The 17,212-nt window shown below is 41.9% G+C and overlaps 1 protein-coding gene across 1 annotated transcript; it reads right to left on the bottom strand.

Annotated features, from left to right (window-relative positions):
- Positions 1-8,149: 8,149 nt before the first annotated feature.
- Positions 8,150-17,001, bottom strand: bhlhe40 (basic helix-loop-helix family member e40). The gene is made up of 5 exons (XM_003217786.4): positions 16,547-17,001; positions 15,207-15,276; positions 14,619-14,726; positions 13,090-13,213; positions 8,150-11,238 (listed from the first exon to the last, which is right to left on the bottom strand). The coding sequence occupies exons 1-5, from the start codon at positions 16,642-16,644 to the stop codon at positions 10,376-10,378; spliced, it is 1,263 nt and encodes a 420-aa protein (XP_003217834.1). The 5' UTR covers positions 16,645-17,001; the 3' UTR covers positions 8,150-10,375.
- Between the last annotated feature and the right edge of the window lie 211 nt (positions 17,002-17,212).

Here is a 17,212-nt window from a genome sequence, read left to right as displayed (position 1 = left end):
TGAACTGAAGCTCATAGCATCCCTCAGGAAAGTTGTGCTGCCTTCTATGGCTGATAAAGTTTGTACTCCAACAGTTTCCATAGGGATGGTGGAAAACATTGACCAACGCATTGTTTTCTTTGGGTTGGTTCCTCTTGTTTACTAGTTGTGTAGACCTGTTCCAGTTAATGAATGAGAAAGCAAGTAGCCTCAGTTTCTGCTTGGAAAGGCAGTGCTGGATGCCTAACTATTCCATAACTACTAAGTCTACTGCTACCACTACTTCTATCACAATTGACTTTATTTGTTTATTTGTTTCTCAGCTTCTTTCAACAAAAGTTAAAAATGTAATAAAATTAAAACCAGTTAAAAACATTATCATTAAAAAGGAAACAATTAATAAATAACTAGGCCTTCCTAATTCAATAATGAAGGAACATGAAAGACATATGCTATCAGTAGTCCCTATCATGATACCCAGTGAAATACATAACTAAGAGTGCACATACGCTGTAGAATTACTGCAGTTTGACACCACTTTAACTGCCACAGTGCAATGCCTTGAAATCATGGGAGTTATAATTTCACAAGGTCTTTAGCCTTCTCTGCCAAGAGTACAGATGCCACATCAAACCAGAAATCCAAGTATTCCATACCACTGAGCCATGGCAGTTAAAGTGGTTTAAAACCACAGTAATTCTACAGTGTAGATGCTTCTCGGCAGAAAATTTCTATGGCCAAATACTCAAAGGTAAATTCATTCAAAGAGGCTTACTCCCAGGAAATAGGATTCCAAAATAGGATTGATATCATTGCACGGCACCATTCTGCAAATGATTATTATTCAGAAGTCAGCAGCACTGAATCCAATTACATGTTTATCAGATAAGTCAACCCAGGGCTTAGTGAAAAGAATGGCCGCAGCAACAGCACCAAGACTACAGTCCTGAGCCTGGAGGTAGTCACCCGAGTGTATTTTAACTGGAGTAAGCAAGAGTAGCTCTCTGGACAGATTAGATCTCATTAACATTGCTAAAATTGTGATTTTGCAAACATTCATAAGTGTGCACCACTGTGTTCAGTGAGGATTACTAGTGTAAATATTTCAGATATCTGAAATATTTCAAGTAGATTTGAGGAGAAGAAAGTCTGGGGGTTTTTTTACATTAAAAAAAATAACCAAACATTTCTTTGCTGGAAGCCTTATTATTATTATTATTCAACTCTGGGAGGACCATGTTGGTCATAGCCCAGGAGTTATATAGGCACACCCAATGGCACATGCATGGACAGCATGACTTTTGACTATTTCTGTCTTTGAAAAGTAGAAAACCAAACATCAGCCTTCAGCTATCACCACTAGCTTGGCATAAAATGATTCCCACTAGAGTTTCAAAACCAGCTTAGAAGTGGGTTGAGGCAGAGGTTCCAGTCCAAGAAACATTTCAAAAGCACCAGTAGGAGCAGCTAGCAACTTTTCAGTTTCATTTCAATCTTTTTTGCACACAATGACTTTTCTAAAATGGAATGAAAATATCATCCAACACACTGGCTGGGTCTACACTGCCCTATAATCCAGTGTCAGAATGTAGATTAAGTGCATTGAACTGGATTAATCCATATTTTGAAACTGGATTATAGGGCAGTATAGATCCAGCCCAATCATTTCGAAATGGATTTCTAATTTGCAATTTAACCTTCACAATAAACTTTACCAAACAGTTTCAGGATTTTCAAGGGAGAATGAAAAAGGACATGAACCTCAAGCCCAGATGAATCTAGTGCAGAATTGCTCTGTTTAGAGAGGTGTGTAGCAACTACACCCAGACAACGCGTTGGGGCATGCCATAAAGCCTAAGGTAGAATCTGGTGACCTAGGAAATAGGCAGTTGGCTACTGTTTAAGCCGAAGCATGTGCCTGTCACCTAGATCAAGCCAAGCCCAACCCTGCTTCTGCGTAAATTCAAAAACGATTTCTCACTGACTTCAAAAACTCTTGAGAAAAACAGGGATGTGCCATCATTTTCTGAATTATGAAGTGGGCTTTGAATAAGGTTTATGGGATATTTGGTTTGAAGGCATTCTTGCCACGAGTAACAGAGTTACAGCTCAAGAGGTCACCAGCTTTCAGCTACAGATACATTGAATGTGTTCTTTTTTGTCAAGCAGTTTCCAAAAAGTTTTGTTGGCCAATTGGCTTCATTCATCTCCCTCTCCTGTCATTGCCACCACAATTTTATGCTTAAAAGGAAGAAAAATAGTATTATCGCCCATTGCTTTCCCTAGCATATAGGAAGTGAAAACTGATAAACATTACCTCCGAAACAAACATGTGAGGGCCCTTGTACACATGCATTATAACCCAGGCTAAATCACCCAATTTAAAAGGGGGTGGTGGCTAAAATGTGAGAGGAATCAGGAGGAATCGGGTTAAAAACACGTGTATAAAACTATTTATATCCCACCACCATCTCCCAGAGGGACTCAGGGTGGCTCACAAAACACTCAAAGTATGACACAAAATACAACAAGTGCAAAACAAAACATAGGCTATAAACAGTCAACACAACATCATAAATTCACAGTACCCCCTGGTAAAAACAATTGAATACAGCAATTGCTGCAGATAGATGTTCCGCAATACCAGGGGTCAATCCACACAACTATCCCACACGTTTTGGGCTCCTGGAGCCCAATGGTGCAAGAGGGTGCCCACCCCTCCCTCCAGCCCCTATCTATCTGCTAAAACTTACTTTAAAAGGTCCCTGGCCACTATGAAGCCTCTCCTCATGTCCTCCTGGTACAAGAAAATGATGTGTGAGGAGACGGGGCTGGGATTTTCTTCCTCCCCCATCCCATCTCCCCAGGCATCATTTTCTCTCACCAGGAGGTCACGAGGAGAGGCTTCGTGATGGTCTGGGACCTTTTAAGTAAGTTTTAGGGAGGAAATTGTGAGCTTTGGGGTGGCTTCATGCCATCCCGATTTGACTTTCAGGGAAAGCCCGGCTTTGGGTTGGAAGGTAGGGACACGAACCTGTGCTAAAGCAGGTTATTTTTACTGTTTCGGCGCAGGTTTTACTGCTGACTGGAAGGGCCCTGAGATATAAATAGAAAAGATATATGGGTTATTATGGGGCTATAAAGAACAGTCTAAGGGCCAATCTCCTACCTCATAGACATAATTAAAGCACTGAGCTGGAGACTGAAAGGTCCCAAGTTCAAACCCCGGGAGCGGCGGGAACGGCCGTTGTTAGCTCCAGCTCCTGCCAACCTAGCAGTTCGAAAACATGCCAATGTGAGTAGATCAATAGGTACCACTCCGGCAGGAAGGTAGCGGCGCTCCATGCAGTCATGCTGGCCACATGACATTGGAGGTGTCTACGGACAAACCCGGCTCTTCGGGTTAGAAATGGAGATGAGCACCAACTCCCAGAGTCAGACATGACTGGACTTAATGTCAGGGGAAACTTTTACCTTTAACTATATATTGTCCCTTGAGCCAGTAGCTGCATGGATCAATAGAGATTCATCCTTTAGATATCTGCAGTGCTAAAGGATGATGTCTCCAGCCCTCTTCTAATCTGTGGTGTGACAAGGAGTTGCAACAAGTATGCTGCTTCTGACTATGCACTGGAGATCTATGGCAGGAGTGGGCTGGAAATATCATCCTGCACAGCCCTGATCACCAGAAGATTAGGCCTCCATTATTCAGTATGGCTGCTGGTTATAAGAGTAGGATTTTGGGGATTATTTGAAATTGTGTCACTAACAGTATGTAACGCTACTTTTCCTGCATTATAAATGTCATTTCCTAATTAGTTCTATCATAAAAACACGGAAAAAGTTTATTTAACTGCAAAAACTTTGCGGGATATCCTGTAGCGCATTTTGCTATGGTTTTTCAATAAATATCTCATAAAGTCTCAACCAATTCAAGAGTTTGTGGCAGCCACAAAAATGAAGTTTCTAGAGTATAACAACTACTATCAAAGTAAGTACTGCACAAAAGTGTCAAACGGAAATAACACTTTCAAGCCAGGAACATTTTTTTCCAATTTTGTTACTTAGTGTAATGCCATGATCATAAACATGTACATCAAACACAAATGCACATTTCTAACTTATACATTCATACCTGCTCAACAGGATGCCAGGCAATGTTTTCAAAATAGTACTTAGCACTTTTGTGTCATTTTCAGTGCTCACAAGCATTCATTCCCAGGAGGCAATCAGCTCAGGTAAGATACATGTAGGCCTACATTCTCTTTTGATCCAAATTAGATCATACTCACAGAATCCATTAGATCCCCTCATAATTGAACAATTAATTACATTAAACTAATTGAGAGGTCTCCATACATGGCTCCCCTTAAGATACAGGACAGATTGGGAAGCTGAGCATGTTGTGACTTGGCTGAAGCTAGTGGGTGACTTATGACACAAGTAACATTTGAACTTTGGCAACTGTGGCCTGAATAGGTGGGGAGGGAAGGTACCACACACCCTAAATGAGAAAGCATGGCAGCTTTGTCTGTTTGGACCTAAAGCCAGTGAACCCAGAAGTTAAAGCTCACAATTTGGAGCACCATATTACCCTTATTTCTTATTCTTGTGTTCCTGCTGCCACTTCTATCTGGCTATGGAGCTCCGTCTAATTGACTGACTATCCCCTTTTATGTATGTGATGTCAAAACAGGATACCCACATAATCAGCAAAAAGGAGGGCACATTGCCCATTTCTGACACCAGCAGACATGATGGGAAACAGGCACCCATCAGGAGTCCTGTGACTGGCAGTGAGCAAAAATGACAACACGGAGGACAAAGTGGCTAATGTGATCTCAATCCAACGGGACCATCTGGATCCCAACATTGTGCTACAGCAGATTTGACTCACTGTGTCTCGTCACTGCATAATGCTCTGGGCTGGTCTTCTATTGAGTTACCGCTGTAGATGTATCTTTGACAGAAAATTTAACATTCTTCTGATTTATCTCAATTCACCAAGCATTACTTGATGGAAAGCTGGCTATGCTGTGCATGGAGAGGAACCATTCTTTCCTTTCTTGTAGCACAGACATTTCTCCCCACAACTTTTTAAGTGCCTGACAGGCAGTAACTTTGTCCAATCTAAAGTCTCCTTCTAACAAAGCAAATGCAGTTCCTCACATTGTCTCCATCTTGTAACCCAAAATTAATAAATCCAAGTTAATTAAATCCAGTATTTAAATAATTAGTAAGGCCCCTTCTACACTGCCATATAAAATCAGATTATCTGTTTTGAACTGGATTATATAACAGTGTAGGCTCATGGAATTCAGTTCAAAGCAGATAATGTGGATTATACGCTTTGATAATCTGGATGGTGAGGCAGCATAGAAGGGGCCTGAATTCTTCAGATATCATTGTTGCTAACTCTTTTGTTCAATGCGAACTTTACTATTTCCAGTTCCAGTTAAATGTTCTTTCCTTGTTTCAAAAAGAAGTTACCTTAACCAAGGCAGAAATATCACTATTGAGTCCAAGATTCCTTTAATTCCAAAAGTTACTAAGAAAAATCGAGAAACTAGAAATTTAATAAAGAAAAAGAAAGACTTCTAATGTCCACAAAATTGTACTTTCCAGCTCTTCAGGAAAGCAGATGATGATGATAGGGCATGATGAAATCCCAGCTCTCCTGGGGCAGTTTTGTTGACCATTCTTTGTGGTTTCCATAGCAGCTGCTGGGTTAAAGTGTCATTGATCCTGGGAAATAATTGCTGGCTGGAGATTCCTCCAGCCACTGAAAAAGCCACTCTTGCTTCTTTCTCCTTCATTGTCCCCCAGATGTCCATTAAAATGCCTTCTGCGGCCGTTGCTGTTGTCATTGTGGGTATGCCTTCAAGTCTTTTCCATCTTTTCACAGTCATAAGGCAACCATATCATGCAGTTTTCTTGGCAAGATTTGTTCAGAGTGGATTTGCCATTGCTTTCCTTTGAGTCTGAGAGAGCATTGCCAAATCAACTCTTACCCAATGAATCTGGAGTCCTTTTTTATGTCCAGAAGACTGGATAGACCAGGGGTGTATTGAGGTCACCATTGTGTCCACAAGCAACGCTTTTACAGAGGCTTGCTGGTGACATCACTTCTCCTGATCTCATGGCTGGATGCCCTGTTGTGGCCGTAGCAGAAGCAACATGGCCAGCAAACCTCTGCAAGGCAGCTGCTTATGGCCTTTAATGGAGCAGTGGGTCTGTTGGATTGGGCTGGATCCAGCCTTATCCAGCAGTTGGCACCTCCAAAACTTGGAGATTACTCTGAAGCTTCCTGGAAGCATCGGAGTAAATTCCATTTCCCTTTGAGCCAGTGGTTGGATGTAGCACTTCTAGTATGAATGCAGCCATGTATCATGTGGACTCCCTGCAGCAGCAGAGAGATTTATCCACATTATTTGGGCAATGTAGATATATAACCAGTCACCCAGTGTGCTTCCATTGGACTCAAACACTCTTCTGCAGAGTCATAGGTCAGTGCTCAAACCATTATACCACATTGGCTGGTCTTCTGTTATACAACTATTAGATATGTGTGAACTTGTCCTCTTTTTCCTCTGTCAACTTAAAGCCAGCTGAAATTGAATTTGTAGCCTCTGATAACTAGCTCATCTATCACTCAAACAGCTGGCAAAAAAGACATTTACAGCTACTGTCCCAGACTTTGGAATTTCCTGCTTGCCATGATAGGAAGCATTCGACCGTTAGCTGTTGGTAATGGTAATAATAATTATGATTAATGTTATTATTTTGTTGCTGTGTTGTTTTTTTCTTAACTTCTTGTGAGCCTTCAGGAAAATGGCTTATGAATATAGTAAGCAGTAATATAAATACTGTAAAGAATTGCAAGTATTTTCAATTTGGTAATCAAACCCCTCAGTTCTCAGTTCTGTAGTGCTTCAAAAAAAAAAACCTTGTGGGCAGCCTATGACTCTGTTTCAGTGACCATTAGATTTGCAGGGGCCGGTCCAGCAAGAACTGAAGGACCCCGAGTCCAGTAGAAAGGATGAAGAATGCTGTCTTCTGGTCCATATGCTGGACCTTTTTTGCTCTGTTCCCATTATTTCAGGAAGCCTTTAGCCCAAATTATCCTTCATTAGTCCCTTCCTTGGTGGGTACAGGTGGCACAAATGTAGAGATCAGCTCCTTATGCATCATCAAAACAGAGGTCAATATACCCTACAGTCCTGCATCAGATTTGCTCAGTTATATGTATAGATACGCCTTATAATACTCTATGACCCCTGTATGTGTTGGGACACATTCTCAAACTGTGTATGGCTGTTGCAAATAGCAAACCCTGTTGAAATGAAGGACTTTTGGTCTAAAGATACCATACAGTCATGATGAAAGTTCTAGAAAATGCCTAGAGAGGACTTGTTTTGTCAGATGTGGATAAATCCATAGCTACTGGCTCAACAGACACTGGTGTATGTCATACTGTATTATTATTGGACCAAACATACATCTCATCATAGCAAAACATTAACCTGAAATGACCTGTGTTGCTTGCTCAATTTGCTAATCAGATGCTAATTTGCTAGCTGTGGACTGGATAGTCCAAGGACCTTGTTCTCTTTTCTTATGGTGCTTCATCTTATGATTTGGACTAAATCCATAGCTACTGGCTCAACAGACACTGGTGTATGTCATACTGTATTATTATTGGACCAAACATACATCTCATCATAGCAAAACATTAACCTGAAATGACCTGTGTTGCTTGCTCAATTTGCTAATCAGATGCTAATTTGCTAGCTGTGGACTGGATAGTCCAAGGACCTTGTTCTCTTTTCTTATGGTGCTTCATCTTATGATTTGGACTAAACCAGGCTTCAAAGCAAGGACACTTTCAAATAGAGATTTCCTTTGTAAAGAAGGACACCTGACCACCTAAAATCAGGACCAGATTTAAGAATACTTTCTTAAATTGGTCTCTGATGTTCCATTTTATCAACTACTGTCTTGTCCTGTTGAACTCTATTAAAGCAAAGTCAGTTTCTGTAATTTGGATCAGGCTCCTTCTCTTCTTCTGTAGCATCGGTTTTAGGGTATGGCTGATAATATAATAATTAGTATTTCTATCATATGTAATTGCAATTAGGAAGTCCCTCAGACATAAATAGAAACTATACTCTTTTCCACAGGAAAATAATTTTATTATTTTTTAAAACAACTACTTAACATTTACTCTGATAAAAATATTTACAATATCCCCACCTTTACGAAGGTTCCAAAAATATAGACACTTTACTTCTCCCTAGAGGAAGAACAAATTCTTCTCCTCGTTATAAAGAAACAGGAATACATTCATATTTCCCACTTTCTTTGTACTCAAGTAGTTTTACAAATAATAGACTTTCTGAAACAGTTTATTTTACATATCCATATATTTATATGTACACATTTATAATTAAAACAGATATTACAAATAAAGGCAACAACTGTGTACAAAAAATATCTTTTAAAACCAGCAATAAAATAAATGGTCAAACACAATCTGCAATTGAGCATAGTGCATTCTAAGAGTTGGTGCAATAGCGCAAAGATTGATCATAGGACAGTTGCTATATGAATTTTTCAAAACTACAAGATGACACCACCATTTCACATGGATTCTTAAACAACCCAAATCAGATGCTGTATTTATCAGGGCAGAATGTGTGGAGGCTTCTTCCATATGATGGCTGCTCAGATCTCTTGGTGCTTTGGTGTATAATCAACACAAAGAAGGGTACCTTTTCACTGTCAAGCGAAATCTGGCACTCAACTGGGCAAACTCCACTAACCATGCTGGACACTCAAGCCACACACAGGTGCTTTTCATATTATTAGCCAAAACAGCAGATGTGATCTCCATAATGAGAGCCCATAAAGGGACAACTGTATCACTGTCAACTAGCAAAGAGACACATTTCCCTCTCACTGAGAAAATATTGCTTTCACAACCTTCATGTCAATTCTTACATCAGTTTTCAGGAACCAGCCTCAACAGGTCGTGAAAAGATCCTTCAAGCTCCAAGCTCTGCTTTTCTGTCTCCATTTTTGAGGGGAAAGTGCTTGAGTTTCAATTAGAAATGAGGTTTATCGAAGTTGGGAGTGCTATTTTTGACTATTTGAGTGTCCTCCCTGGCCTTCTATCCCCAGCCTTTGCCACTACCTCCTGCTTTGGTGGTGTGGAAGTGCTACATGATCCACACTCAAATATCTTGAGCTTCAGGCAAAGAAGGAAAAATCAAGGGATTTCTGGGGTTCCCTAGCATTCATTGGCTTCAGGTACTTCCTTAGACTTGCTGTGAGCTGCCACTGGCTCTGTAAAAGCGGTCTAAAGTCTTTGCTGTGTCAATTGTAACAAATATTCTGCTGTTTAGTTAGGACAGCAGATTTCAGGAGTATTTGGAGTAAGAACACTGCACACAACTTGGATATGAGACTCTTACATAACAGACATCAGGCTGAATTGTCTTCAGAGACTGCAACAACAGGAAACAAAAAGCCAGGGGAGAGCCATTCCATCTGATACTATCTTGCAGTAGTCAAATCTGCTGTCTCGCCCAGGTCTGGACTTGTCTCTTTAGACATTCTGATTTCCCCATAAGAACTTCATCTCTAGCAGCTTTGAAAAGCAATGTCCAATGTGAGGGACAGGAATGCATGGGCCATAGCCATAGATGCCCATACCAAATCTCTACCCAGCAGCTCAAGCTACATTTAATTTCTAGGCAGCATTGAAAAAGTAAATCTATGTGCAATCAGTAGAAATGTGATGAGAAACCAAGCCCCCCAAATTATTTACAGTGCTTTACCAACCTGTGACAGCACAATTATTTTCTAGTACTTCAATAGCTAGCTAGATCTCTGTGTGTGTGTGTGTGTGCAAATCTTTGTGTATTTTCAGTCAGAGATCTCAAATATTGGCAGCAGCAAGATGGGGAAGCCACATTCTTTGACTCACACTCTTGGCTCTCTAGGCATTATGTTGAAAAGTCATCAGAAGTACCATGCTTTTATTCTCACAGATGGTAAGTCTGCCTCGTTTTCATTTTAAACATATCCCTAGCCAACTTACTAAGTCAGGTGTCATACTGTAGATGTTAAAAAGTACAAAGCACTTCAAAAATATTAAATTAACTCTCCCCCAATCTCTTTAGTTCCCCTACTTTGGGTGAAATTTTGAAGACTTTCCTAAATTTCTTGGGAAGCCAAAGTGAAGGAGGACATGGATTCCCAAGACATAAATAACCAAAGCTCTTCCCCACTTCTCAATTCAGCCAGTTTGGAGATGTTGAGAGAGACCCTGAAATAACCTCACACTCAACCAAGTAGGAAAAAAAGAACATCTCAAGAGGAAGTCACTTCATGTTTAGTCTTTGGTTTCCAAATTCAAAGGAGCCATCTGCTTCAAAGCTTGAAGCAGAGCAGTAGAGTCCATGGGGGAATGCGATGGGACTGGAGAAGGGAGCCGCTGAGGCATTAGTAAAGGAGAAGACATTTTCTCTGGGCTCATTAACCCTGAAAGTGCTGCAGTGGAAGTTGGGAGGCTGGGATACAAGATAGGTACGGAGGCCGGGTACCAACACTTTTCCAGCATAGGGAGATAGGCTGTTGCTGAGGGAGGAATCAAATAGAAAGGCAGGCACAGCGGTGGCTGGTGGGCATGAGGACCCAAGAAACTGCTGGAAGGAGAGCCCAGCATATCACTGCTAAAGTGGTCTTCATCCTCTGACATTTCTATCCTGGTCCGTTTGGCGGGTGGGTCCTCGCTCTCTTGCTTGATAGAACCGATTCTCTCTTGGACACCATACTTGAGGTCAGAGTCCTTCTTAAAATACTGCGCATCAGATTTGGAGTCATTTTTTTCTAGTTCTCCCCCATATCCACTGTCTGTATCTGTGTCACTGCCACTCTGCTCACCACTGGAGTGGGCAAAAGTCCTCTGAATCACAGGCACACAATTTTTTCCATGAGCTTCAGTGGTTTTGGTCAGAGAGCCAGACTTTTCCTTCAGGTCCGTGGGTCTGGGAGCAGTGTCTCCTGGCTTTCTGCCGATGCCAACCTGCAAAACCTCAGAGGCCACTCTGTGTAGGTGGCTGATGAGCTGGGAAGATTTCAGTTCCTTGGCATTCTCATGTTTGGCCACGTATTGCAGCACTTCTTTGGCACACATCTGGAAACCAGATCGAAACACCTCCTGGCTAGAATCAAGGCTCCTTGGTGGCAGTTCATCTGAGGAAACACAAGCAGAAGGAAGTTAAGAGCGGGATGCATTGGGAAAGTTCAATACAAGATTTAACCAGCAATTAGGATAATGTTCAGGAGGGGTGGGAATAGGCAGCTATCTTGCATATGCAGTCCATAAAAATGTTTACCAACTAAAACTTGTTAGTCCAAAAGCTATCATAAACACCAGATGGCTCTCAGCTGTATGTACAATCCTACAGATAGCTATTCAGAAGTAGCCAATTTCATCTCTGGCCATTGCAGCTTATTCTAGAAGACACAGGCATGGTGTTACAACCTAAGATATTGTGAAAACAACACTTTTGGGACTTGTTCTTGAGAAAGATGACTGACTTCTTGAACCTGTAGAGTTGAAATGCAGGTTTCCCTGAAAATATATATTGTGTTGGAATCTTAACTTCTAGCCTGACAGTACGAGACCACAACTCCCATCAGTCTTTTTCATCATAGCCAAAGACAAAGACTGTTGAAATCTGCAGTCCAACAATGTCTGGTTAGCTGCACTTTGTCCACCTCTGCTCATTTTTAAAAGTGGGATTTGAAATTCAATGAACAAATGTAACCAATGGCACCAATTATGACCAAGAAAAAATCCAGTGAGATTGGTAGGCATGAGATAAAAATAAACTCATGCTAGGATCCTCTTCTAGAATTTGGTCAGTTGTTTTGAGAACAATGCAAACTGGGGTGCTCATGAAGACTCCAAACTTCAGATTTCAAAGGGACTAAGTCTACTTTAAGTGCAGGAAAGATGGTCTAAGTGGAAACCACATGACTTGTTCCCAGGCAATTCTAGAGGTTGCTGTGACAATGACAGCAATTACTTATCACACCAGGTCACTCTGCAGACCCCATGCAACCTCTTTAGCAAACAACTCCATGTGACACAAATCCCTTGCTGGAAGTGTCACGTCTAGGAGTGCTTACTGTGCAAATCACTGCTATTATGTGGTCTGTCTCTTTAAAGCAAGCATAGCTAACTGCAACTCCCATTAGCTTGAGACGACACAGACCATGGTCAAGGCATCCAGAGACAAACATCAGGAGGAATTAATGTTGCCCATACTTGCTTTAAATTAATCTGTCACCAGAAATATCGACCAAAGGATCCAGACAGTAGGTGATGTGGTAATAACATGTGGAATAGTCAGTGCTTAGTCATCAAAGAAGATGGGAGTTTGGGGCAAGTTAAATATCAAAGCAGGACTAGGGAAGCTGTGACCCATCAGATGAACTGCTACAATGATACTCATGCTAGGAGAAAGGTGGGATATTAATTAGTTAAATATAAATAATATCACCATCATCCCCCATCAATAGCTAGATCGATGGAAACTGGACTGTAGCAACATCTCAAGAGTCACAGGGCTAAATGCTAGCCAAAGATGCAAGCTCTGTGAAAGTTTTCAAGGAAGGAGGAAAAGGAAGGTATTGATAATTAAATGCTAGAAAAGCTGCCCCAAGCCTTTGACTGCAAGAAACACCATGCTGGACAGAAATCGTTCTCTTAACCTAAAGGTAATATAGGAGTTGGCGATTAAATCTTTTAAAAAACCCAGTCAAGTTTCAAATAAAGAGCTAATTTTGTATAAAAAGGTCATCATGGTGAAAGGGCAATGTGAAGGTTTGAAATACCCTTCAAAGATCTCTGATCCCAGAGGAATTCCACTAAACCCAAAGGAAACAACATCTCCATGGGTATGAGTGTCAGAAGTGGTTTTGGAAGACCTTAGCGGCCAAAGGAAAACAAATCCCTAAAGAAAGACCTTTTCCTAAAATAAGGGTTTCCTGAATCATCACAAAATTCCCTGCTTAAGAACATTCACACAAACTCACCAGCATGTAAACCTTTCTGGAGAGCAAGGATCTGTTGCTGCTGTTGCTCAATTCGGTTGGTGAGTGCTTTGACATGCTTCAAGGTAAGCTCAAGAACAACGGCTTTTTCCAAGTGCCCTAATGTCTGTGGAGGAAGAGAAAATGGCTCAGTCAAGTCTCAGCCGAAGAAACCCAAACACAACAGTACAAAATGCTCAGGCAATATTGGGGGAGATAAAAAAAGGACGGAAACAGGAGTAAATGGAACTTTTACACTCATTTTAATACATTTATATTGTTTTTATTAACATTGTGTTATATTTATTGTGAGCCACCTTGAGTCCCTTTCTCAGGAGAAAGACCAGATAATAAATAAAATAAAATAAAATAAACCTGATCTTATCGTTTTTATTTCAAGCTAGCTATTTAAATCCACATAATAGAGCATGCAAAAGGAAAAAGCAACTGTCAACTCGGGTGCTAGGAATATTTAGCTCTGTTTAAAAAGGACAGAAGGAAGCCATGTTTTACATATCAGTTTTGGCTATCTCTGTTGGCAGAAATCCAACACAAAACAGAGTAATTCAGGAAGCCTGCTTCCTGAACTCAGGCAACTACATTATATGGATGATCACATATTATTTCCAGTCCTTTCTATTAATAAGTTCACGGCACTATCTCCAAGTGGACTGGACCTCTTAAGGGAGGATCTGCACTGTAGAATTAATATAGTCTGACACCACTATAACTGCCGTGGCTCAATGATATGGAATTGTGGGAGTTCTATTTTTACAAGGTCTTTAGCCTTCTCTGCCAAAGTGTGCTGGCGCCTCCCCAAACTACAACTCCCAATATTCCATAGCACTGAGCCATGGCAGTTAAAGTGGTGTCAAACTGCATTAATTTTATAGTGCAAATGCATACTTTGTTAACTTAAAAGTTTGCCACCAGGAAAATAGGGGGGGGACCTAAATCTCCTTTCCCTAACAAATCATTTGTCTTATTCTGTTGCATCATCCAATCCAATCTGATTGAGAGTTTCACCAACTTGGCAATAAAACCAAGGAATTCCAGGCATGAAATAATCAGGACCAGCTAACACCTCCCAACAAAGGATTCCCCCAGGCAGGAATCAGCCAGGCGTTGAAGCTGCAAGGCTTTTCAATGATGATCAAAGTGATCAATTGCAACATTCACACTTGCCTCCAACAGACAGAGTCTCTCCCACCCTGGACCTTCCAAAGATATAGAAACCTCATCTGCTTAGTTTCCAAAATACCTCACAACCTCTGAGGGTGCCTGCCATAGATGTGGGTGAAAAATCAGGAGAGAATGCTTCTGGAACATGGCCATACAGCCTGGAAAACACACAACAACCCACTGATTCCAGCCATGAAAGCCCTCAACAACACACTACCCCAAACTCATCTCTCTCCCTGCTCACACCTGCACTGCTTCAGGAAACCTCTAGATGGCAACTTTACCTGCACAAAAAGCCCCGCAAACACAGAAGGAAAAAGTCTCTGGACAGCGGCCAGATTTTCACTTACTGTAAGTTTGAGATGTTCTGGTAAAAGATCTTTCAGCTGGGCAATGCATTCATTAATCCGATCCCGCCTTTTCTTTTCTATCAGCCGGTGGGGTAACTTGTAGGTCTCCTAGAAATCAGCAGGTGCCAAAAAAAAATATGAACATTTCATCAGTCAAGAGGAAAAGTGGTTTCTGAGCACAGTATTTTCGGTCCAAATAAGACTGGAGAAACATATAAACATTTTCTTAGATCGAAACCCAAAGTTTATAGCAGATGATGTATCTTGATCATCTCCAGAAAGGTATACGATGTAATTATGAAGATATTGCTTTAATGCAGTATTTAAAGCAAATCCACAAGCACAGGCATGGGCAAACTTGGAACCCTCTGGGTGTTTTGGACTTAAGCGGCTGAGGGGGGAAAGGAAGGGGCCTGAGGCTGTTAGGAATGGTGGGAGTTGAAGTCCAAAACACCTGGAGGGCCCATGTTTGCCCATGACTACATTAGCATAATACTTTTTTTGGGAAGACCATGTCTTAATCTCCGAATCTCAGAATCAAACAGTCCAAATTATTCAAGAAAAGGACTAAAAACACTCAATATTTACCTTGCTGTCGTCGCCTCTTTTTAACCCTCTCCTGGGCTTATAAACTTGGTACATGTGGGCAAAGTCCAACCTGTTGATGACCCAAAAGGAAGAAGATGTCAATGAATGGCAAGAATCATCCAGTCGGGTAGCAAACCTTCCCCTTCCCTCTCCAAAATCAGACTGAATCAGCCACAAATGCATCTACACTGTAGAATGAATGCAGTTCAAGACCACTTCAAGTACCCATGGGCTCAGCGCTATGGGATAAATGGTGCTGTAGTTGTACACTTGGAGGTGTCTACGGACAACGGCAGCTCAAAAACAGAGATGAGTACCAAGCCGTAGAGTCAGGCATAACTAGGCTTAATGTCAGAGGGAAAACTTTACCTAGTTGTACACTCTCTTTAGGCTTCCCTGTCAAAGAGACCTGTAGCATTGAGACCTGGCAGGCAAAAGTGGTGTCAAACTGCATCAAATCTAAAGCATAGAAGGAGCAGGTTGCTGTGAATCTTTCGGGCTGTATGGTCATGTTCCAGTAGAAGTAGAAGAAAGAGGGCTTAGCTACAGAAAGGTTTGGAGAAGAGAAAACCATGGAGAGGTCTGAGGCTTGTCCCAGGTGCAGAAAGCAAGAGCAGAGGAAGTCGCAGAGGCAATAATAATAATAATAACTTTATTTTTATATATGTATGTATTTTAATGTGATTGTATTCTGTGATGTTGACCGGGCTCATCCCCATGTAAGCTGCTCCAAGTCCCCTTGGGGAGATGGAGGCGGGATACAAAAATAGTTATTATTATTATTATTCATAATAATAATAATTCCATCTCCCGCCTCCATCTCCCGGGGGGACTTGGGGTGGCTTATGTGGGGAATACACCCAATCCGGCAACAAATTAAAACCAACCATAGATTAAAACATAACTCAGTAAAATCAATAACATTATAAAAGACAATAACATAACATGAAACAGCATTATTTAACCAACAATCTATCCCATAATGTAATATGGGGGGAAGGGACTAGTGCAGACAGGGGCAAACTTCGGTTGTTAGGAATTGTGGGAGTTGTAATCCAAAACACCCCTGCCTGGACTAGTGCAATATACTTCTAAAATAGGACTGGAGGACAAAATGAATAAGAATAATCAGTTAGAACTGAAGGAGCAATGTTGTTATTATTATTATTGTCATTTAACATTAAATCTATAAGAGGAAGGACAAGGGTAAAATACAAGGACTGATGGGAGTTAGAGTTGGGCTGAATTCCCTCTAAGTGTAGCCAAGCGAAGCATCATCCCAACCCAAGCTGAACCCGATTGGAAAGCGATTTCAATCCCACATATATACACATACATACCCTGGCATCTCGCTGCCCTCCAGCGTGGCCAGTTTGCCCAGGCAAGGCGGTGCTGGAGGAGGAGGAGGGGGAGGCTGGGCGCTGGGGATCCTTTCCATGGCCAACTGGGTGGCTTCTCCTTCTTCTTATTAAAGATGCCTCTCTCTTTCTCCTTTCTATCCTTCTCCCGAGATCTCTGCGCTTCTTTGGCAACCAAAGTCTGGCAAGATCCCTCTTTGGGTCTCAAAGGACTTTCTCTTTTTTCCCCCCAAAGTCTTGGCAAGACCTCTGTGGTTCTCTTTCTCTCTGGGTCCCAATGAGAGGCGAGTCTCCTGTGCTTGAGGCTGGAGAGCAGGGCGCAGTGAGTGAGTCTGCAAGCGCCTCCTCGGTGCGGACGGAGGACAGAGCGATCCGATCCGCCCGGTGACTGACTCCAAGCACGTCTGGCCGCGGCTGCTTCTGAAGTCCGGGAGGGAGGGAGGGAAACGGAGGAGGAGCGGACCTGCCTCTTCTCTCTTCCCCTGCCCCCCCCCTCCCGGCATCACATGAGCCTCACGTGTCGGACAACGCTCCGGCCTCCCTCCCTCCCTCCCTCTGCTTTGGCCAAGAGCTTCCCTCCCGCCGCCTCTGCAAACGTGACCCAGGCAGGGCTGCCCTGGAAGGCCCGGCCAGGAGGAGGAGGAGGAA

The sequence above is a fragment of the Anolis carolinensis genome, chromosome 2 (genome assembly GCF_035594765.1).
Source record: "Anolis carolinensis isolate JA03-04 chromosome 2, rAnoCar3.1.pri, whole genome shotgun sequence".
NCBI classification, from domain to species: Eukaryota; Metazoa; Chordata; class Lepidosauria; order Squamata; family Dactyloidae; genus Anolis; species Anolis carolinensis.
Note: the sequence above shows the minus strand (reverse complement) of the source record. Positions and strands in the feature narration are given on the sequence as shown.